A 24,467-nucleotide genomic window follows, 5' to 3' on the forward strand; every position below is an offset into this window, starting at 1 on the left:
ATGCTTCAGACATGACTTCCCAGGATGTAGCAGAAATAGTTTTAACTAATGTCAGTGGGAGTTCTAGGGACAACTTATGGCGATTATTAATAGCAGTTGCTTTCCACGAGTTTTTGCTTTTTTCTAATTTTGACAGTCTATTAATTGCAAGATTCTTTGAGTATTGGAGTAAAAACGTAAAGCACTTATCGACTCTTTTCCCTTGCTTAACTTTTGGACAATTTTCTCCTAATTTGAGATTTTTATGAAATGACTCTATATACATTTTTACATCTATTTCAGCATCTGTTCTGTAGCATTTTGCCCATTCTTCCTTGATATTCACCCATTCTGATTCAAAGTACACAGAGAATTCTAGAGTTCGTTCATCTTCTTGCATTTCCATTAGTGCAGTTTCTAAAAGCTCATTAAATTGTTTTTCGTCCGGTTCTTCTTGCAATACACATAGCCCTTTATATATGATGGCAGCAGTTTCTTCATCACACATTTCATTTAAATTCTTATTCCAGTCATAATGCACATGCCAAAGACACAAAAGCTTTTTCGGATTACTTTCAAAGATATGGGTCCAAGCTTCATAATATTGAGGAGTTTTGCCAGACATTATGACCTCAGGCCTTATTTCACCAACTTTTCTTTTGAGCAGAGTAAAAAAAAGTTTTAACACATAATGTGTCTCCCTGTTGTATACTAACCACGCAACTGGGATACCTTCCCTAAACTCATCAACAACTAAAACAGTTACAAGATTAAAATCACATGCTGTGGTGCCGTGTGTTGCATCTAAACACACTGTGCCTGAACCAAATTCTTTCAACATGTTGCATTGGAACTCCGTCATTAGACCAAGTGCAAAATCTTGATTTTCGAATGCACTTCTTTCAACTCTTGGGTAGAACACTTCCTTTTCCCCTTGCTTTTTATAAAGAAAAATATTTTTCTCATTTTCAAGATCTTGCTCAAAATATGCTTGTACATTTACATAACCTTTAGGTTGTTTTTCCACTTTTGAAACTCCAAAAGCCCGAGCAATGTTTTTCAAATCTTGCCTTGTAGTTAAATGTTGCCTTTTAAGTTCGTTTGAGTCTCGGGGGAAAACATTTTCCAAAACGCGAGACTTATTCAAGCCTAAGGAAAGTTGGCCTGCTAAGAGATGCCTATCACTTTTAGAAAGTCTTAAATGGGCAAGTTGCTTATCGTGTCCATAATGCATGGTATAAAAGGCGACATGTATATTTTTGAAATTTTCATCAAAGGTAGCTTTTATTACAGCAGGGCATTTCCTTCCAATTTTACATGATCCTATAGCTTTAAGACCACGTTTCCCGGTAGATTTAGACACGTGACGTCCTGATCGATTGCACTCAAAATATTTTTGTCTTGACCCACATTTCATCTTTTTTACAGTACTCAAAGAAAAGTTTGCTTTCGTTTCGCTTTCTACCTCCTCCTTCCATTCTTCAAAGTCTGAAACAACAAAATAAATGAGTAAATACATTTTAATAAAACATGCAAAATAACAGGATGTACACAAGGTCCTTTTTAAAAATCCCATCATCTTGGTTAAAACAACAATCTATTTCAGAAAAATTTCTGTTTTGCCTCAGGAAAATTACTGATTTAACTTGGTGTTTTGGGAAAGGGGAGGGGGAAGCCATTCGTGAAAGATACAATATTTTACCCTACAGTAAAATAGGGCAAAATAACTATGTGTCACAACCCTGCAACATTTTAAAGCTTCTTTTGTAATCAATATTTTGATATGAAAAAGTCAACAATGCATTAAAAAGGCTGGAAACATGATTAAATTTAAACTTACCTCTATTGTTTTTCACATAGAAATTTTTAGGACAAAATTGATCAGGAGATACAACAATTTCATTATAAATTATGTCTATCCTATATACTTGTGTATAGGTCAATCTCCTATATAAGTCGATCCTCAACTTTTAAAAGGAAAATCGGGAAAAAATCGAAAGCCCACGTATAAGTTGAGCCCCTAGAAGCTGAAAAAAGTGGGAATGTTTTATTGTTAATTTTGAATATAAACGTTTTAAGGAGGAGGAAAATGAAATGTAATAAAAAAAAATTCTGTTAAAAAACGCCCGATTATTACTCTTTTGTACAAAAAGGTTTCACTTCTGTGATCACGATTTTTGTAATGTTTGACCACGGATTGTATGGAATTGGCAAACATCCAGTTAAGGCGACTCCATCTGAATAAGGGGAAAAATAAAAATTTTATGCGCGTATTCCGCTCATTTGAATGAGACTGCTTAATTTAGAGGCTAACATAGATCTGCAAAATCTGACATCCCTGAAAACTAATAGATGCTTCCATTTCCGCGTGTAAACCGGATGTTTGCCTTTCCATACAATCCGTGGTTAGACAGTAGCTTTTAATTTTGCGCTGTAGTCATATTTCATTATTTTTATAGAAAAATGAGTACTAATTAGGGACTTTTGGTAAAATTTGAGAATATGGTGATTCTTGCACTTTTCGTGTACTTGGCCGTTTACGGTAATTATTTCCTTCATTTCACAGTCAGACCATGTAAAATTATAGCAGAATGTGTAACTATTTACTTCTAAAACATTTGCTTAAAATTGGACTAAAATCGGGAAAATGTTAGTGTTTTTTTTCCCTTAAGAAATGATCGGGAAAAATTTCCAGAAGTTCTGCCCCGCATATAAGCTGACCCCCTAACTTTAAACCTAATTTTTAGTGCAGAATTTTTCAACTTATATGCGAGTATGTACGGTGTGCGGCCATTCATTAACCACGCAAGAATGATTTTGGCAATTTTTGCCCCAATTATAGCGTAAGATTCCTTTTAATTTTTCAAAATAATAAAATAACGAATCTTACATCACTGGAATTGTTGCTAAAAAATTTTTAAAAACCTTTTTGTGCAATGAAATATTTACTAAAAAGTTGGAATCTAGACTGAATGCTTTTTTGACATTTTTTGTTATACAATGCAATACTTATGAAAAATAAAACATTCTATACATAGTTTATAAAATTTTCCATTATTCACTTTGTAAAACAAATAAAAACAGCTCAGCCTAAAACGTTTTTTACCTTACAGACTCAAGTAAATATGATTCCTGCCGAACCACTTGACCTTGCAATTTCTAATATAAAATATCGACTTGGAAAATCTAATATAAGAATGGGCTTGACACCCCCTCCCTCCAAAGTAAGGGTATGTAGAGATTCTTCCAACCATCCTCCCCTCCGGACTCTTACGTAGTTAATGAATGGCCCCTAGTGTTTCGAAGAAAATTCGTTCTTCCATTAACTTATCAATTTTTGTATGCATTAAAATTCTACCAAACATGCAACAGTCTTTAATGCATTAGCACCATTGGATCAAGAAATTTCAACTTCCTCAGAACCCTTTTTGCAATGTTTATCTTTTTACTAAATACTCAATCTCCCTAGATGCCTAAATAGAATGACTTTCTTTCATTAACTAATAAAAGTTTGAATTCATTTTCAATGTCCAAACAATATCTGCCTATAACAACCAACTTCCCTCCTTTTCAAATGCCATCATGGAGAGATTTTAACCTCTTACTTTATCTTCTCCTAATAACAAAGAAATATTCATTCAGCCTATTGTGGAGAATTTTTTCTCTCCTCTCTTTAGGAAACATGCCTGCTATTATTATTTTTAAGTATGTCAAACAGAGCATTCTTACCTGTGTAGCTTTCAAATCTTTCGACTTGTATGTTACACTCTAGGGAATGATTGTCCTTTAAATGACGCAAAAAATCAGCATGGTAGTTTGTTTTAAAAGAACAGTCAACCTCTAGGCAAATAAAGGAACCATCTTTGCTTTCAGGCTTTTTGGGACTTTCTGTAAATTGTGAGCATTTTTTTATATGCTTGTAATAATATGACCGTGAAAATGTTCTTCCACATGGACATGTGTAAGATGATTTTTTAGCTTTGGACCATTCCACTACCGCTAGAGTGCCCAGTGAATCCATCACCGCTTTCGTGCACTGTGAATCCATCACTGCTCTAGTGAAGATAGTTATTTGAGCTCTGATTGCTTCACTAAATTGTCCCCTTTTACCACAATGTGGTTTGGAAAGATTTGCACCAATATATTTCTACTGACATAATACTGTCAAAATAAATGGCATTGATTGCTCAAAAGTCTTGCCCTAGAGTACACATGCAAAAAAGTTTCTTCTTTCCTGTTATCTTCAGACACATGGAGGAAGAATGAAAAATGCTCCACTGAACTCGGCAGTTGCCATCCTTATCTTAATTAAATTGAAGAAAATGTGCAAAGAGCAAAAACATTCACATTGAATCATCTTGAGGAAGCATTCAATGCCACTAGCAGAGCATTTAAAGTGATGAAAGAAAATTATTCAAATGTGAAAACAATTTTTTAAAAAAATTTAGAAAAGGATGCTCCTACATTGTTTTAATGCAAAAAAAAAAAAAAAAAAAAAAAATCTTGGTTGGTTTTAAAAGATTTTGAATCACTTTTGAAAAAATACTACAGAGTTTCCACTCTTTCTTTAAAACAAAACTTAAGGATTTTCATAAGAAAAAATAACCTAAATAAAGCTTTATATTTTGTTACTCTATAGCAGCGGTCCCCAACCTTTTCTCCCTTGCAAACCCCTTCCAAACTCTGAAAGAAATTGGCGAAACCCTTGAGTGCTAGGTAATAAGTAACAAGCAAAACAAAAAAACCTGCGCGAGCGCACACAAAACATAGAAAATGAAATTCGGAAGATTTTTTTTTTCAGTTTGATACTGCTCCATATTTTATAACAAGAGCAAAAACATTTTTTTATTGCGTAAACCTCACACTGCCAAATTTTCACACACGAAAATTTTCCAAAGTAATTAATTTTTCATACTTCCTGTGGAATTTTTCGGTTGCTGACCATTCTCTCTCTTTTTTGACAATAAAGCTCAAAGTAAATTGTAGTCTATGAAGTATGAAAATTGTAGCAACAAACAGCAGGATCTCACTTCTATGCATTTTTGACTCAACACAAGTGAAGAGTGACAGCTCTTCGTCGGACTTAAATGGTAAAACATCAAAATATTTGAGATGCTCGCATATGCTCCATGTAATATTTTCATCAAGTAATGTTTTCATGCTAAGAGTATAGAATGTGCGAGAGACAAATAAAAAAAAGAGAAGCAAAATTTGTTTGAAACCGCTTGAACATGAGACTTCATCAGAAACAGGCTTGTTAAAACTCCGGCATTACAATATTTTTTTTTGCGAACCTCTTGAAAACCTCTCGCGAACCCCAAGGGGTTCAGGAACCACCGGTTGGGAACCCCTGCTTAGGGGTGGGCTGGCTGACTTTGGCCCAGTCGGCAAAAGAATATTTTGGCCCGCCTCTGTAAATTAAAAAACTTAAATTAACCATTATTGGATCTCGATTCTTCAGAATCGAGCAAAGACATTGAACTACCGCTAGTTCCTATTTCCATTTAAGTTTCTAAATCAAGCTTTAAAGTTCTAAAAGAAGAAAATTGTGAAACGTAAAATAAAGCTAATCCTGACACATTTTTTATGGGCCTTCAAAGAAGGAAACCAATGGTTGAACGTCGGAAAAGGCACATCTTTAGGCTTCTATACTGACAACAGGAAGAACATGAAAAAAGGAAAGAATCAGGTAAATTCCCTCTGAAATTTTCGGAATCGGTTGATCTATGAGGGTAATTCGATAAGTAACCACCGTTTGGGCGTGGCAATGGAAGTACAGTTCGGAGCCCCCTTAATCGAATGCACGAGCAATCTGTGATTCAGTAAGCTTCCAGTGGGAGAGTGAGGGTGTTGTAGGACCAAGCGTTTGCTAGTTATAGCGTGACAAAATGAGTGCTGCCATAGAAAGTCCCGTGAAATGTGAGGTGCGAGGAGTGATAAGATTTCTTTTGGCCAAAAAAATGTCAGCAGCGGATATCCATCGTGAGTTGTGTTCCGTATACGGCTTAAACATTATAAGTGAAGGTGTAGTGCGTCAGTGGGTACGCTTTTTCAGGGATGGAAGAACAGACATCCATGATGAATCACGGAGTGGAAGGCCGCCTGTGGCCCAGACTTGGCTCCTTCTGATTACCATCTGTTCACTGCAATGAAGAAGGGGCTTAGGGGACAGCATTTTGCTGATGACGAGAACTTAAAAGCGCAGTGACACATTGGCTTAAATTGCAGGCGGTCGCTTTTTATGCAAACGGAATTGATAAATTGGTAAAACGGTATGACAAGTGCCTAAATAATGGTGGCAACTGTGTTAAAAAATAGAGGAGAGTTGTACCTTTGATATGTAAATAAATGCTTTTCTTCTGTGCTGGTTTGTCTTATTTACAGCGATTCGGAGGTTACTTTCCGAATTGCCCTCATATATAGGCATAAGGAAAAATGAATTAGGAGAAGGGGTTCTATAGTTCCCTCCCAAGCAATATTTTCAAAATTAATGTCAAAAACCGCAAATTTACAGTTTTCGGTAACGTTAAGGAGAGCGGAAAAAAGGAGTTCCCTGACGATTTTTTTTTAAACTTTTTTTTTTCGAAATTGAAGTTTAAGTCTGTTAACAATAGAATGTCAAGGACTCTTCTCAGAAATTCTTCGAAATAAGAAGATTTAGAAATGCAATTTTAGGTTACACTTGGTAAAATTATGGAACAGGGAAGTATCAGGAGGTCTTTATGAAAACGTTTCGACTTTGAAATATCACAAAAAAGCAAAACTATCATTGGTCACATTTGAAAGAAGAGGAGGCTCAGTGATCTCATTTGGAAGCATTTAAAAACTGAAGTATACTTTACCTAATTTTAAACTACATTTAGTTACTATAGGGAAACCGGTGACCCTCTTTCGAAATTTTTCGACATTGAAATTTTAAAAACATAATCTCATAACATGTTTGAAAACATTGAAATGAAAGGGACAGGTTTACCAAGTGTTTCTCCCAAGATTTTTTGGGAGTGCACCATGCCTTTCCACTTTTAAGCTAATCTTTGACCATCGACTTGATCAACCCTCCTTGCTCCTTAAAAGTTTAACAAAAGCGAAAGGTAAAGATTCACATAAGCCTGTCCTTGAAACGTCCTTCTCTCATTTCAATAACTTATCCACAAGAATCTGATTGGAATATATCTGAATATTTTTTGCATTAGCTTTAAATCTGAACATCAAAAAGCTTTTAAATATTTTAAAAATAATTACTTTCAAAAACACTTGAAGTTGGTATGTACCTAGAAAACCAAAAAGTAAAGGAAGCACCTTTTGTGTTTTACAAAACTTCTTCTAAAAAAACCCTTTTATCCGAAAGCGCACTGCCCCTTTTTTGTTCTGGGGGAAACACTGGTACTCTGGGCATTTTTTTCTGAAACTGAAATCAATTTTAGGCTATAGTACCGATAAAAGGGTTACGGAGCTCTCCCTCGAAAATTTCAAAAAGGGAAATTTTAAGCTTTCTTTAGTGATTTTAAAGGAATGGCGAAGGTTCGAAGACTTTGTCGGGCAATTTTTCGATATTTAAATCTAAAAAACACAATTGAGGGCCTTGATGCAAGAACCAGGTAAGGCCAGACTCGCTCATTTTCGGTAAGACCGACAAATAACATCAGTGTCCGGTAGAAAGGCCAATATCTTTCCCACATTATTTAATAGCAAGCAGAGGTCTGATCTTACATTTGTGTCCCGTTTTTACATCAATCGGAACTTCTATACTATCGGTCACACGCAAAAATGAATTTAAAAAAAAAGTTTAGACTAAACTGGTTTTTGCATCCAAGTCCTCAATTGTATACTTAAGACTATCGTTGGTTACTTTAGGACTACGAAGGGACCTCATGCCTGAAATACCTTAGGTACCCCATTAAGTATAAATCTGGCCCTGATTACAACTAATGTTGCTCAAAAAAAAAAAAATCTTGCCACCCCCCCCCCCCCGGAACTCGGTCCTAATTCCACCTATGCTCAGGAGCTTTCTTCAAAGTCGAAATTTTGTCCTGCTTCCGATTCAATTTAGCATAGTACAGACTTGCTTTCCCGTTTTCCTGTATGCTATACTGAGATGAAAATACTCATATAGCGATAATTTACAATAGACGGGCCTCCCTCTATCTTGTTTACCTCTATGTCCCTACATATATTTCACCATTCATTTAAAAAATCTCGGCCCTCCTTCAGGCTTGGAATTGAACCAACAGGTGTCCCTATCAACACCCCAAAGCATGGCCCACACATTTATAGCAAGGCCGGGGCCACTTTCTCTAATGGCGCAGGCACCTTCAATTTTTGTAAATAGACGTATAAATATGAGTTTTTAACACTCTTTTTCGTCCCGGGTCCTTTTTCAGGTTGCGTCGGACACCAACTTCTCTGGCTCCCTCCTCAATGTGGGAGCCATGGCCCCCAGAGCTCTAAAAACTAGAGAAAGTTGATAAGAGAGGAAAGCATTCGCATGTGTGAACTTCGGCTATTTACTTTGGTCCCTGCTTTAAGTGGCAAATAAATAAATAAATAAAAACCTGTTTTTAAACGCTTTTTTCACATAGAGTAAACAAATGACATGTTTTTTAATTTTTTTATGACTTTAAAAAAAGTTAGGTATGAAATTAAATGCGTTAAGTTCAATAAAAAAAGTTGTTTAAAGTGGCCCACTCAGCCGTTGGCCCAGCCGGGGATCCCTGACTAGCCTACCTGGCCAGTCCGCCCCTGCCGCTGCTCAATAGTAATGGTTTATTTTTACCTTTATCTTTCTGTAATAAATTATTCTTTTTACTTCAATCATTGTTAATGCTTGTTTGTAGTATTTTTTCCTTCAGTTTATATTTGTTTTCAATAAAATTTATAATTGCATAATTTAAGCAGATTTTTTTTTGTTCCTTTAAAAAATTTGAACACCAGTATAATGTTTTAAAACATACTGAATACCAGAAATTTTTTGTCTTGGAACTGTAATTACTACTACTACTATTTGTTTTCCTATTACTCAGTTGTCCCTTAGCGATCAAGATTACAGATAAAAATATTTATGTGTTTCTCTTCCCGTTTTAGGAAACAAGACAAGAATGACATTGTAATGAAATTTAACATTCTTGAATTGACATAAAATTTAACATTCTTACCTGTATAGCTTTCAAATCTTTTGACTTCTATGTTACACTCTATTGAATGATTGTTCTTCAAATGATCTAAAAAGACAGTCCGGTAAATCGATTTAAATGAACAGTCAGCCTCCTGACAAACAAAGGAACAAAACTTTTTTCTTCTATTTAAACCTTTGCACTTTTTTTTATGCCTCTTACAATATGATTTTGCAAACGTTAGTCCACATTCAGTGCATTTGAGGCCGCTGACAGCTTTTTTTGGATTTTTCAGGGTTTTAGAGCACAGTGTATTTCCCACCACTGCAGAGCATTGTGAATCCACCACCAATATAGTGACCTGTGAATCCATCACTGCAGGAGTACAATTAGTAACTTGAGCAAAAAACTTTGACTGCTATATTTAATAGCCTCTTTTCACTTTGTAATAGCTAAGGAAGGTTTTGCATAAAAATCTCTCTGCCGAAATTATTCTGTCAAAATAAATGTCATTGATTGCTCTAAGGTCTTGCACTAGAGCACTAATAAAAAAGTTGGCTCTCTACGGCTATCTTCAGACACATGGGGGAGGAATGAAAAAAGCTCCGCTGAACTCAACAGTTGCATCCTTATCTTGATGAAATTGAAGAAAATGTGCAAATAGCAAAAACAGTCACACTGAATCATCTTGAGAAATTATTCAATGCCACTGGCAGAGCATTTAAAGTATTAAAGAAAATGATTAAAACAAGAGAAGATTTTTTCCTCTGTTTGATGCAAAAAAACTTTCTCTTTTGAAAGCATATTACAGAGTTCCAACTCTTTCTTTTTTCAAAGCAAAAAACTAGGGACCTTTATAATAAAAACTAATGGCTTAAAATATAAAACTACAACAGAACAGTATGCTGAGTAAAACCACCAAGCGACTTTTCATGGAGAAGTTAAGATATATTTTAACTGATCAGGAACTCAAGAAGGTTATTTGGAACTAGCTGTTGACATTTCTAGGCCATTTTATCCTTTAACACATGCAATATAACAACATACAACAGCTTTCCCAACTTTCACAGAATCCTGTTGACAATGCCCGACATCCAATCCTGTGCCAAGCCTGATCGGTGACGTCGTGCAATTTTCTTTTGTGCGCTTATTTATGCAGTGGCGACCAAGGAAAATATAGTTAACACCCGGCGTGAGATGTTGTAGACAAATATGTGAAAAAAGAAAGTTTGGCATTTTAATTTATTTAAAAAGTAATGTGAAAATATTTATTTTTGGAATACAGTGTACGTTTGTACTTCATATCTCGAAGTTATTTCGAGTTCAATAGCTCCCGACTTGCTAATGCGTATTGGGGAAAGAACATATTTTAAATATCAAAGCTAACGCTGCGTAGTTAGCTTTGGCAGACCACTCCAGGGACCGCGTTAAGCATTCGCCAATGCGCCAAATACGATAAAGTCGTAAAATCGGCGAACAAAATCCGAATTTGGCGAACAGAAAATTCTCTAAAATATACACAGAGGAAAAAAAATCTCCCTTCAGAAGTCAATCTAGATAAAAATTAGGTCCGTTCACAAAATTTGGACCCCTAAAAATGGACCCGTCACAAAATTCCGACCCCTAAAAACGAACCTTTCACAAAACTGCCAGACTAGCAATCACTGAAAGTTGTTTTATCCTCAGACCACTCTGAGCAGATTGAGGTGCGCGCACGCGCGTTGGCATCGGAACGGAGCGTTACCGTCCATCGGATCGGAGGAGGGTGACATTTGCCTCTCGCCTCTTTGCGTCACTGTACTTGCGCCTCTCGCTGATTGGATATCGAGTGCGCAGCGTCGCTACTGAGTAGAAAGTGATGGCGGATGCCTTGTTGAATGGCACGTTTGTTTCATTGTGTTCGATGTCTGAAACATTGGAGTAAGATAGGAATGCAGTCTTTATTTCGTTAAAAGCTTTTATTTCTACTCTTAAATTTATTGAAGAATGATAAATATCAAAGTTGTTTTTAGCCATTTTTTCTTTTGAAAAATTACATTTGATTTGGAAAAACCACTTAATTTGCATTTTTTTTTTCTCACCAAATTCCTAAAAACGGACAAAAATTCCTGGATATACCCCTGCCCTTATCCTCAAAAAATTGTCAAAAATTAAGTTATACTTCACTTACTGATTAAAAATTTCTGCAGAAAAAAATACATTTAAAATGAGTTAAAGTTAGTCTTTGACTAAAACTTTTGAAATTTGGCTAACACTTTAAAAATTTGGCGAATTTACTGGCGAACGATTCGAAATCCTTAGTGCGATCCCTGCCACTCTAAATATCTTGCTAATCTCTAATTGATGGATAGTGAATCAAACTTTTATGCTTCTCAAAACATACAATCAGGTACTGATTATATTCAGGGTCGAATTAAGATATCGGGAGGCCCAAGGCCAAACACTTTTTGCCCCCCCCCCCTTAGTCAAAGCTTGCAATTATAATCATTGGCTGAAACAATTTCAGCTATTTTTGGGCTCCTAAACCGGGCCCTAGGCCATGGCCTACTTTGTCTATTCTGTAACAGGGCTCTGGTTATATTTCTAAATTGAAATATAATAATGTATAGCATATTACAACTTAAAATCTAAAACTGAAATCCTTTCTAGAAAAATAAAAAGTTAAAAAAGCACTGAATTTAATATGTAAAACAAATACATTGTCTAAAACTCTTTTCTTTAAAGGCGGGGAGAGTGAAAGAGAGAGAGAATTGAGTAATTATGGTTGAGTCATTACGTTTCAGAACTAAAAAACTAACCTATATTATATTTTAAATTATAAAAATATTATACACAAGGAAATATGCAAATATACTTATCGAATTAATTTATGTTTGAATTACAATGCACAATAGTTAAAAATCCCAAAAATACATATTGCACAAATAATTAAAATGCAGTATATTCAATGCAAAAACCAAAATGGGCAGTTGCAAATTCCTTGCTATGTACTATAGACATACCAAATTTTCATTCACAGTTCCACATTAAGAAGAAAAATGCTAAACTACATGCATTAGCACGTGTGTTCAGTGTAAAAGATTATGCTTTTGAACAGCATGTTTAAACACAACAAGGCAACAGTTTTTTTTTAGAAAGGCAACAAGACAGATTGCTTTTTTTAATTGAGCAGTATAATTTCGCTGCCACCATTGGATACAACGCCATTGGATACCGCATGACCCTGCACATAGGGAGGGCATGGCCCTGCCAAGGTCGACTGTTGGTTAGATTGCCCTGAGCTGGGCAGGAAAGCAGCAATCCCCAAACTTTTGCTTTACTTTTCTTTGCATTTTGTCAACTATTTTACTTTGGCTGTATTGCAAATTTACTCATTTTCCAAGGAATAAAAAGTAGGAAAAGAGGATGAAAGTTAGGTTTTAGAATGCATTTTTCTCATTCCAGGTTGGCAATAATCAGTTAGTGTTACTCTTGTTGTTTACTTATTTTGAGAATAACATCCAAAAAGCAAAGGTAGAATAAATTATTGTTTCGTAATGTAAGTACATGTTAAGATAACTTTAGATGAAATTTTCATTAGTTAAAAATATTAAGAGTTGAATTACAAAAGCAAAGAGAAATATAAATTAAATTAGCTCAATGCCAAAAACTTACTGATAAAAAAAGCTTTACATGTTGAAGAACAAAAAAATACAATCACATATCTCTCAAAATATGCTCAAAAGTAATCAGTGGTTCAAAAATGCAAATATCATCAAAATCATTACCCATAGTACTTTTGCTTAGATCCTTTAACATATTTGGTACCACTTGTAAAACTACTAATCAATAGATTTAAGTGGATCAAATGAATAACATTTTTAGGGCTTCCTGATTAAACAGGGGCCAATTCTGGATTTTTTTTCTCACTACCTATTTTTGTGAAAGTAATGCATCAAAAGTCTATTTTTGTGAAAGTTTTTTTTTTTTTTAAATCAGCATTCTTTTTGGGACTTTTTAAAGGCACATTCTTAGAAAAAGAAAATAAGATTAACTTAAATTTTGGTTCGAAAAGTACGAATGTCATCTATTATTTTTCTAAACACTTTTTTTCAGTGTGGGGGGGGGGGGGTAAAAAGAACTTAGTGGCATGAAAAATACCTTCGTACTTTAGCTCAGTGGGCTTTGTACTACGTACAAGAAAAAAAAAACCGATTAACTTAGAATACACAGATACACCATAAAAATCATTCTACAGGGGCAAGTAAATCGTGCAATTTTCCACCCCAGTGTATAATGTTGCCCTTGGAGAGAGGAGAGGGGGAGGGCTATGACACATATTGCATGTGTGACCAAAAACCATTGTAGTTGCGAAAAAGCCGAGAAGCAACAACGACGGAAAGAAACAACGCTTGATGGTCGCTACAGCTATCCTCACCCAAGATGCTCCAGAAAAGAAATGTGTGATGCCAACAACTGCAACGATGGTTACTGAAGTATAGCCACAGCACGGCCTTTGGGAGTCTGTAGACAAGGAGAAATTATCAAGAGCTCTGATGCTTTCACCAAGCAATTATGAAGTCGTCAAAACATTAAAAACATGGTGATATCACCGAAAGCTTTGAAGCATCATAGAATGGAGACACTGTGGGAGCTCTAAAGAAATGAGATGCCATTTGGAACTCTGATACTGTGAAAGAATGATAAATACAAACATTGAAGTTGCAATGATTGCATGGCATTGATATTTTGCAATGTATTGCATAGTCCAACCTGCGACTACTTCTGATTAGTATTAGGAACATTTATTGTTTGTTTTGTTAAATACGGAAGTTCTTTCAAGGGCAATATTTAATAAGTGTTCAAAATTAAAGTCATAACTTTTTCTGAGTTAGTAAATGAATTTTACCCAGCAAATGAATTCTACATACTTGTTTGAGTAGGAAATATGAAGAGCTAAATAAATACAAATGTTACGACCAGCAACAAGCTCCGGGCTCAACTAGGCTAGTCCTAATCAGTTTATTAGCCCCCAATGAAGATCAATGGCCCTTTAAAGCTATTTACTCCCTTGCTCATTACAGCCTCTTCTGGTAAACTGTTCAAAGTGCCCACAACCCTACTAAAGTAGTATTTTTTTTCTAAATTCCAGGTTAGCCTGAGATCTGAATAGCTGAAACCAGTGGCGTAGCTAGACCCGACTTTCGGGGGGGGGGGGGGTTACTTCTTTTATATATATATATATATATATATATATATGTGTGTGTGTGTGTAATCGCTTGAAATTTTTTCCTTTCTCTTCTCTCTTCTTTTTCTCTTTTTTTTTTTGAGACTAACTTTTCGGGGGGGGGGGGGGGTTAGCCCACCAACATCTTTTGTTTCGATAAATTTTAACAACTGAATCATGTCCCCTCTCTTTCTTCTTTGCTCCAGAGTATTCAGTTGATTAAAAACCAAAGTAAAAAAAAAAAAAAAAAAACTACAATAAATGCAGGTAATAGAAAGTAAAGAAACGATGTTTTTAGGATGTGGTTTCTGCTGTTACAACTATTTTTTGTTCAGTAATCATAGAAAGATCTTGAAAAGATAACTATCATATAATTTTCAAAGCAATACATTAAATTAAGACAAATACATAATACTGAAACAATAATGCACAAAAAATGGCACTTCTCATAATACATAATTAAAATTTTAAATGCTTAATCTTAAATGTCTATAGCTCAACAAAGGATACTCAACAAAACAAAAGCCACAAGGTGTTTTCTTAAATCTGTCCAATCCAACAATAACTCGTTTGACATCACCGCATTTGGAGAAAAGCTCATATATTTGCAAGTCTGTTGTATAAAAGCTGAGATTACCAATGTACAATGTGGTAGTCTTATGAAGTAATCTTTCCAATTCTGTACGAGAACCCTATGTAAAACACAACATGTTACATTCACAGAAACAAATTAAAGGATTAAGCAAAAAACTACCATAAGCAAAATACTCGATATAATCTTTAAACACTATTACTGCTCATACATTAAAATATAAGATAAAAATATTACAACAAATCTTGTTTTAAAAACATTTTTAGAGTTTGTCAATTACAAATGCCAGTAAATTTTTACATTTTTAAATTTTGATATTCAAGTCTTATTATTTTTTTTCATTTCATTACAACTCATCAGAAATTTTTAGAAACTGGTAACTTTGAAAAATAACAAAAAACATTCATAAATATTAGCTCTGGAACATGAAATCTTTTTTTTTGCAATTTACTGGCTTTTTTTGCTACTTTTTTTTGCAATTAATCATCCCTGCTTGCTGCCGCTCAACAACATAGGAACACCAACATTGTTTCACAATCCTATAAAATTCACAAGAATTGAAATCTTCTATTAGAAAGAATCAGATTTAAACCATATGTTAAACTTGTTATTATTATTATTATTATTATTATTTTTTTTGTTGAATTTTTCTAACATTTGCGACAAAATTCTTTTTTCTCCATGAATCTCGGAAAAATTTATGCTTGGGTACACTAAAATAATTAATAAAACAAGGAGATGATGTGCACATTGGTGTATGATTTGCATGGCTATTTTTTGTTTCCACGCATTATATCATCTGTTAGTTACAATAAATCAATATTAATTAGTAGAGCAACGATGGAGGGGGCTAAGGGGCTCAAGCCCTTCCCTGAAGCCAGAAAGAATTTAAAAAAGAGTCATGAACCCCTTGATCAGACCAAAGAGAAGTCTTAAAATACCATAAATCAAAAGTAATTTTAATTTCAGAAATTTTCCAGAGTAGAGTCTCAGATCCACATCCCCTTCCGAATTTTAACAAATATAACTTTAAGTAATGTTTCTAAGATTTTAATTTTGAAACGAAAAAAAAAAAAATGATTAGATCCACTAACTTGCTCTTTCTTCCCTAACTTGGCCAAACATGGTCTGAAATGAACATTTTGGGATCTCAATTTCAAACTATTACCAGCAGAAAATCTCTCCCCCCTCTTTAACGATTTCCTCAAAAATCAACAACTTTGTAATGTGTTTTTAAGGAGCAAACTGAACCTCTTACCCTTCCCCCAAACATGACCCAAAGATAACTTAAAACCAGGGATGAGAGTGGTCAAAAGGCAAACAGAGGAAATTCGAAAAAATTCGTAAAATCATGCAGAAAAGGGATGATATTCAAAACCTCACTAAAATAGCCTCTGAAAAATTCAACAAAAAATGGCTAATTTAACAAGTTTCAAAGCTAATACGAATATTTTCCCAAATTTATTATGTTTGAAATAATTGGGTAGTATTCACACATGGCATATATCATTCAAAAGCTAAGTATTAATTTTTCAGGATAAAAAAACAACAACTTGCAGTTGCCTCATGAAATTCCAAAAATTTTAGCAATTTAGTTTGTGAAGCCAAAAACATTTGAGATTCACCATAAATGTTTTGTGCGCTTTTTTAAATACATAAAAAAAGTTACATAAAATCTGAGACCGTGAGAGTCAAACCACATGTTTTGAAGCAGATTTTGCATTTTTCCTTAAATTTTGCATTAAAAAAAAAAAAATTTAAGAAATAAAATTATTGAAATAATGAAAAAAATAAATAGATATAAGATAGTTTATGGTAAAAAACCTTGATACATTAAAAATGATCGAAATATTTGCAGGATGCAGTAAGATTGAAAGCTCAAACAAGGCACACAATTTTCTGCAAAGCACATGTTTGACTTAGTTGGCATGTTTCTCGAACATACCTTTTTGGCAGATATCATAGAAGATGAAGATTCGAGGAGGAATAGGAAAATAAGGACCAAAAATTAGGAAAAATTAGAATATTTTCAGATTTTTAAGAAAAATAGGATCGTTAAGAGGGATGAGAGGAAAAAAAAGAGGGAGGAAAGGCTTTAAACACCAACAGAAAGAGCCGGAAAAATCTCATAATTGGAACAACATTCATAGGGATTCAATTCCCAAAAAAAAGGGTTAAGGGTTCTCAACTCACATTCATTCCCTAACGTTAATGTCAACGATATTCTGAAATTGCTTTGAAAAACTTTTAAAGGAGATTTTTAACTATTTCGCAGAACTATCTTTCTCAAAGATAGTTCAATTTCCACAATTTTCGGTGGAGGGCACCTACCTCCCAACTAAAAGTTCTTTTAAGTAAATTCAAATTTTGTTTTCCGGCATTTTGAGTCTTAGTCCCTTTCTTTAACCATGGGTGCAAATTTGGTGATGAGTTCAAGATGGAAAATATTTTGAGTCCTCTCCCATGCGTGCTTAAGGAAAAATGTGTATAAATGTTACAGATTTTTAATTATGCCAGTTTTGGAATTTATGTAAATTTGAATTTTAAGCTTTTGACTTTTCTAACAGCATGAACCTAGTTTAAGTTGTAATATTTAAGGGTTAGGGGGTTCACCCAGAAATGTTTTAAAATTGAAGTTGAAAAAAAATTAAACAATAGGTCATTTTGGTAAAGTTCAGGGACTCTCTTACATCAATTTTTTCAAACTGATAGTCCCAAGATCACAATAGTGGGCGATCTTCAAAAATATCAGAGCAAGAGACTACAGTTTCCGTCTTTATTTTTTTTTTAAATCTCCCCCTCCCCATTTTTACTTCATTAGAGACAGCCTAAACATTTTTACTCAAATTTGTTTAGGGCAACATCTTACTGCAAACTCTTATATTTTAAAGAGTTTGCAGAGAAATCCACAACCACTCCTAGTTTCAAAAATGGCTTGCAATTAAGTTTTTCAATTTTTTATTCTGGAGCACCTATATCCCCCCCCCTCCCTAAATTGGCCAAGATAAAAATGCAGGAACAGTTGCTCATCAATGTTTCAAAAACCAGCTTGAAAAATTTTCCTCGATTCGCTCCAGAATTCCCATTTTCATTACAATTTTCAAAATCCCTGATAGTTCCGGTTTACATGGTATGTGGACCCCTTTGCTGAGGCATAAACATTTCATCCCATCAACAATCACTTTCAATCGGTGATTCAGATTCCACTCTAAGACAATTTAAGAGAGCACATAATTTTCATTTATACGTGTAAAGTTTGCAAAAAAAAAAAAAAGACGCAAATGAAAAAACCCCCGAAAGGATGATTGAAAATAGCAAGTGAAAAATAGAGACGAAAGGCGGTTAATTCCAAAAATCAGCAAGAATAGCAAGCAACTCCGCGGTTTGCATTGCAGTGAGTTAGAAATAACAGAGCTACCTAAAAGAAGTTGAATGCAAGCCTAAAAGTCACTCCTCCGAAAACTTGTTGCAAACAAAACAAGCCCATGGCGGAAAACCGAGAGAATGTCGATGTAAATTTGTGGTTATGGAACGTTCCAGTAATTAAAGCATATTTTTTCAAATGCTCAATATTTCTTTTTTAAATAAAAACTGAAGGAAAGTCATTGAATTTTTTTCCGTCCCAACCTCTGTCTCGGGAAATCTGTCCCGAGACGGAAGGTCTTGCCCCCATGCCCTTAATCTTCTTTCCTAAAAATAGCCTAAAATTGATTTTAATTTTGAAAAAGATTTCAGGAGGAAACACTGAATCTATTGCCCCTATCATTTCCAAACAAAGCCCAAAGTCCCAAAATTAGGTAAAATCACAGTTCAATATGGAAAAATTCCTGGAGTTAAGCCACCAGATCGTCAACATCGCCCCTAATTTTTGTCTTAACTTCCATCTTATAAAAAAAGACCGATCTTTTAGTTTTCAGAACATATCTCCAAACCTCTTACCTTCTTCAAAAAACATAACCTATAATTGCGCTTTTCAAAGTTCAGCGGCGAACAATTTCTGGCGAGAGCTCCCAAACCTTCCTGATTCCCACATCATCAAAGTCAGCCTAAAATTGAGGTTTTAAAGCTTCAATTTTTGAAAATCTCCAGTGGGAACACTTGACCCCCTAAAGTCAGATGAGTTTATCGAAAATTGACTACAATTTTGGAAAAAAAGATGAAATTTAGAAAATTTAATTAAAATAATTATTTAATTGAAAAAGTATAAACCACTGAAAAGCACAACACCAGTCCTCACCTTTTTTTTTTCAAGATATTTATTGCATTTTTTTTTTTTAAATTTCATGTTTTTTCTTAGATAGAGATAAAGAGAGAGAGAGTATTGAGAAGCAGAAATACTAAGAAAGGGAGTACAATAATAATATGTTATATAAAGTTATAGCCCTAATTCTCAATTTTGAACATTTGATGTAAATTAAAATAGATAAATAAATAATGTCTTTTTTAAATGAAGAAAATTCTTGGTTTTGGATCCTCTGATTTCAGAACTCCGAGATTCAGGTCCACATACAATGTAATGTATTAAAACTAGGGCTGGGTAATATACCGTCGTATATCGATATATATCTACTACCGCGACAATAATGATATTTAGGTTTCTATCCGACCGATATATCATTTGAAAATACGAGACTTAATTACGAAGAAATTAAAATACTGACTTAAAAATACATAATCTTTCATAGCTCTGTGTGATGGGTGAGTGTTTGAAATTTCAAGATATTTTCTGCATTTTTCAAACAGTTATTTAATTTTGAATTATAGTAAAAGGGAAAAATTCACAAGGTCGCCGAAGGTAAATGTGGGCTTCTTTGTCAGTTTGGTCTCCAGATCCCCTCCCCTTATAAAGTTTTCAAAACTTATACCACTGCGATTCAGAGCGGGGCCCTTCCAAGGACAGTGCTCCTAGTTTCTGACAAAGCTGACATGACCTCTCGTGGGCCCCTAAACGTGAATATACTTTGGTTAAGAAAGCATCCCCAAAGCAGAATACTACTAAATTTGCGACGTACATCGCAGAACAGATAACATGAGCTGCAGAACATTTCTTTTCCAATTTGAGAGGAAAACTCTGACAAATTTTTTTGCAGAAATTCTAGATTTCTGTGAAATTTCCACAGAAACTGCATATTTTCCACAAATATCTTACAACTTGAGATAAAACTACGCACAAATTCTGGCAGATTTCTTTAAATTAGGAGAAAATCTAAAACTCTCGGAAATTTTCCTCTTTGGATCGGAAAAGATCACGTCGGTTGCTCGTGTATACAATGCTTGAAGTGCTTGCAGAACAAATTTGGTCAAATGATTTTACATTGCAGAACATTGTCAAGTATTCTGCTTTGGGGGAAAGCATCTTAATGCAACAATTAAAAATTAACTAATTGAGGTATCAACATGATTCATAGTTCAAATTAAACATAAACCATTGATATTGCGGCAATTAAAAGGTTTAAGAAAATTACTGGACAGAAATATTTTTATTTAAAAAAAAAGAAAAACGAAAAAATCCTAATGAGATTACTTTTGTAGCACATTTATCTCACTAGATGGAGCGCGACTCATCTGTTTCAGCTCTGAACAAAAATAACTTTAATTCTGAAATTAAGAGGAAAAATACTAACGCCCTTCATTGAACGATCTGCCGAAATCTCGCTTTGCTAGCAACCCCGAATAGAACAAAACTGAACTTCCTAATCATTTGAAAGCTGCACATACACCGTTGACTGAATTTCTAGCGATTCTTTACGTGAGCGAAAATAGGGTTTTTATGTAAGTACGAGCATAAATCACGTAAGTACGTGGCCGTTTCAGTACCACATATTACGTTACTTCGGGAGTTCATTGCAGCCCTTAAGTTTCGTATTTTTTGACTTCAGTTTAAGAGTCGTCATCAAATACCAATATTTAAAAAGTGAAGAAATTTTCATATTTGTTTTTTGGTTAAATTACTCATGAAATACTGACATTGATGAGATAATTAATTCACCTAATAATGTGGATTCTGGATTGGATCTGCTGAAGAAAATTAATTGCATTTATAAAATCAATATTGAAAAATGCGTTTAACATTTAAAAAACTATAGTTTTAAATGTATATTATATATTTTAATTAATCAAATAACAATTTTATTAATGCAAATTCAGTTTACGTCAGATTTTTGCCAAATATGGCAGAGTTTTTCTTTGATGCTCAAGAATTCACATTGAGCAGTTTTCGTTCGCAATCGGAACACCCCTCCCACAGGGGGTTTCCTTTTATGAATAAACAGTTTTCGTCAGATCTTTGCGAAATTTGGCACAGCTGTTCTTTGATGCTTAGGAATTCTCATAGGGAATTTTTCGTCTACTTATGAGAGAGGGGGTGGAGTGTGAAAACACCCCACGGAGGTTTTCCTTACACAAATCCAGTTTACGTCAGATTTTTTCAAAAAAATTTCAGACAGCTCCTGTAATGCTCAAGAATTCTATTAGGGTAGTTTTTGTTCGCAATGGGGGTCGCCCTCCCTCCCACAGGGAATTTCTTTATACAAATCCAGTTTTGGTCGGATCTTTGCCAAATTTGACACAGCGATCCTTTAATGCTCAGGAATTCACATAAGTTATTTCTCATCAAAATGGGGTTATAGGGACCACTTGGGGGGGTTTTGCCAGAAAATCCAGAATGATTACGAAAAAATCTAATGATGCCTAAATTCAAATTTTTAATCCTAAAATTGTGCTTTCTACATATTGACGGGGAATGTTTATGCTATTTTTTCCCTTCTTTTTTAAACATGATTATTAAAACAAGTGTCACTAGACGAAACTTTTATTTAGGTAGACCGTGCAACGTCTGGTAATGCAGCTAGTGACACATAAATAAAAGGTATATTTCATAGTTCTGTGTGCGTATGGGTGTATAATGTGGTAGTTTCCAAAATTTATAGCTGCATTCCTTAAAGATTTATTATTAGTATTAGAGACGTATTGAATAGCACTTTGGCCGAGTAGCCGAGTACCGAGTACTCGGCCTTTCACGACTCGGCCGAGTTACCAAGTACCTGTTGGATATAATTAGATGTTATAGAGTTGATAGCTTACAGCTAAGCTGAAAATTAGGCAACTCATTTCCAACTGAATTTTGAGGGAGTGGTCTGCCCGAAGAAAATAAAACATGAATCATTTTTTAACACTGAAAAACATTTATTTAACATGTATTATAAAATAGTTACATTACAATAGTTTAGTCCTCCAAAGAATATTAAATTATGCTAGGTCAAAAAGATCTTACAATAAGTCCATGCAGATGTCAAAAGTCCTGTCGACGTTCCACAGTGAATTCCCCACAGGTAGAAGGACGGCATCGCAATTTCCCCATAATTGCATGCAGGTCAGTTCATACCTCAGGAGTCAAATTCACCATATCCAGGAAAATATCGAAGATGGACTCTATCCTTTTCTTTGCTTTGAAGACCAAACAACCCACTTAAATTAGACTATAACTTTTCACTTTTATGAACGTCATAACAGTACGCGCTTCCAAAACTGAGGACATCAATGACGAATCATTCAGAAAAAATCAGACCTCACCTAAGAGGCCAGTAGCAAAAACTTATGAGGACATTGACGAACACATACACAAACAACACAAAACGAGAAGACAAGTGAGAGCGAGAAGTGAGATCGAGCTACGGCCGGTCCGAGTATTTATTGCCAGATCCGACCGTGCTCCTAACAATGTGACGTTACCTTATTTGCATATTGCAAGAACAGCTCAACCCAGGAAAACACAGCTTGCAGGTTGCACAACTCTTATTTAATTCGACATTCAGCACCCAACACCTCAACATGGTTATCTCATGTGATCGACATGTGCTTTGTCGGAAGTTTACCGACTTCTGCCGAATGACGGCAACCAATCATAGCGTGCCACATTTTTCCGAACACTTCCGATTCAAACTCAAACATTTGAGTGTCGGTGGCAGGTGGATGGGATCTCCCGTGCAAGATTTTTCCCGGAATGGCAAAAGGTAAGTTACAATTTTTTTTAAAAACAATATTGGTGAAATCCTTCAAGAAACAAAAATAAAAGCATTTACACAAATACAAATACAAATGTGACGACCAGCAACAGGCTCTGGGCCCAGCTAGGCTGGTCCTAGTCAATTAATTAGTCCCCAATGAAGATCAATGGCCCTCTTAAAGCTATCCACTTCCTTGCTCATTACCGCCTCTTCCGGTAAGCTATTCCAAGTGCCCACGACCCTGCTAAAGTAGTAGTTTTTCCTGATTTCCAAGTTAGCCTGAGATTTAAATAGCTTAAAACCATGACCCCTTGTCCTGCTTTCCCCGCAAAAATTTAATCCATTTACATCTTTCATTTTGATAAATTTAAATAACTGAATCATGTCCCCTCTGACTCTCCTTTGCTCCAGGCTATACATGTTAAGCCTATTAAGTCTGGTATCATAATCTAAATCTGAGAGTCCCCTTACTAATTTAGTTACCCTTCTTTGAACCCTTTCCAATACAAAAATATCTTTCTTCAGATAAGGCGACCAAAACTGAACAGCATACTCCAAATGAGGTCTTACTAAACTCCTATATAAAGGCAGAAGAACTTTCTTAGATTTGTTTGAAATAGATCTATTGATGAACCCAAGCATTTTGTTGGCTTTGTTACTAGCAATACTGCACTGTTGACTAAACTTGAAGTTCTGATTTATAAAGACACCCAGATCCATAACATTTTCTGCCTGATTTATGACTGAACCCTGTAAACGATATCTCATACGCTTATTTCCATGACCTAAGTGTAGCACTTGACATTTCCCTACATTAACTGCCATACCCCATTTATCTGCCCACTTAGTAATATGATCTAAATCCTCTTGCAGCTGTTTTACTTGTTCTTCATTTTCGACTCCAATGTCAGCTAGCTTGCTGAGAAGAGCAACATGCGGTACCTTGTCAAAAGCTTTTTGAAAATCAATATAAACAACATTCACACATTTTTTGTTATCTAAAGCTGAAGTAACCTTGTCGTAGAAATGCAATAAATTAGTAGTACAGGATTTACCTTTCCTGAAAAAATACTGCAAACTAGTCAACAGACTATTAGTCTCTAAGAACATCATGATCTTAATTTTGATCAAAGTTTCAAAAATCTTACAAATCACCGAAGTCAAACTTACAGGTCTATAATTCCCAGCAATACCTTTAGACCCCTTCTTGAAGAGTGGCGTTATGTTAGCCAGCTTTCAGTCCTCTGGCACCGTCCCCGAGTTATAAGAAGCATTGAAAATATTCAAAATAACATCCACTAATTCCTCTGCACATTCAACTGAAATTTTTGGATAGATATTATCTGGTCCCGGAGCTTTAGTTGCTTTAATCTTTTTCAAATGAAATAAAACCTCCTCCCTGGAAAATACAAAATCCTCAAGCTGTATAATAGCTTGTGTCTTGTTAGTGTCAACTGTTGAGATACAGTTATCGTTAAACACACTGGAAAAAAAGTTATTTAGAACATTTGCAATATCCCTATCGTTTTGGATTAAATTTCCATACTCATCAACCAAACAGGGTTGGCAAAAAC

At 34.8% G+C, this 24,467-nt stretch overlaps 1 protein-coding gene across 1 annotated transcript in view; it reads right to left on the bottom strand.

The window, feature by feature from the left end:
• The window catches only part of LOC129217576 (nuclear cap-binding protein subunit 2-like), a 69,447-nt gene that overhangs the window by 22,089 nt on the left and 22,891 nt on the right, over positions 1-24,467 (bottom strand). The window contains exon 3 of the mRNA XM_054851902.1: positions 14,806-14,987. Within this exon, the coding sequence (XP_054707877.1) occupies positions 14,806-14,987 (182 nt within the window). The remainder of the gene's footprint in view (positions 1-14,805; positions 14,988-24,467) is intronic.

The sequence above is a fragment of the Uloborus diversus genome, chromosome 2 (assembly GCF_026930045.1).
Source record: "Uloborus diversus isolate 005 chromosome 2, Udiv.v.3.1, whole genome shotgun sequence".
NCBI lineage: Eukaryota > Metazoa > Arthropoda > Arachnida > Araneae > Uloboridae > Uloborus > Uloborus diversus.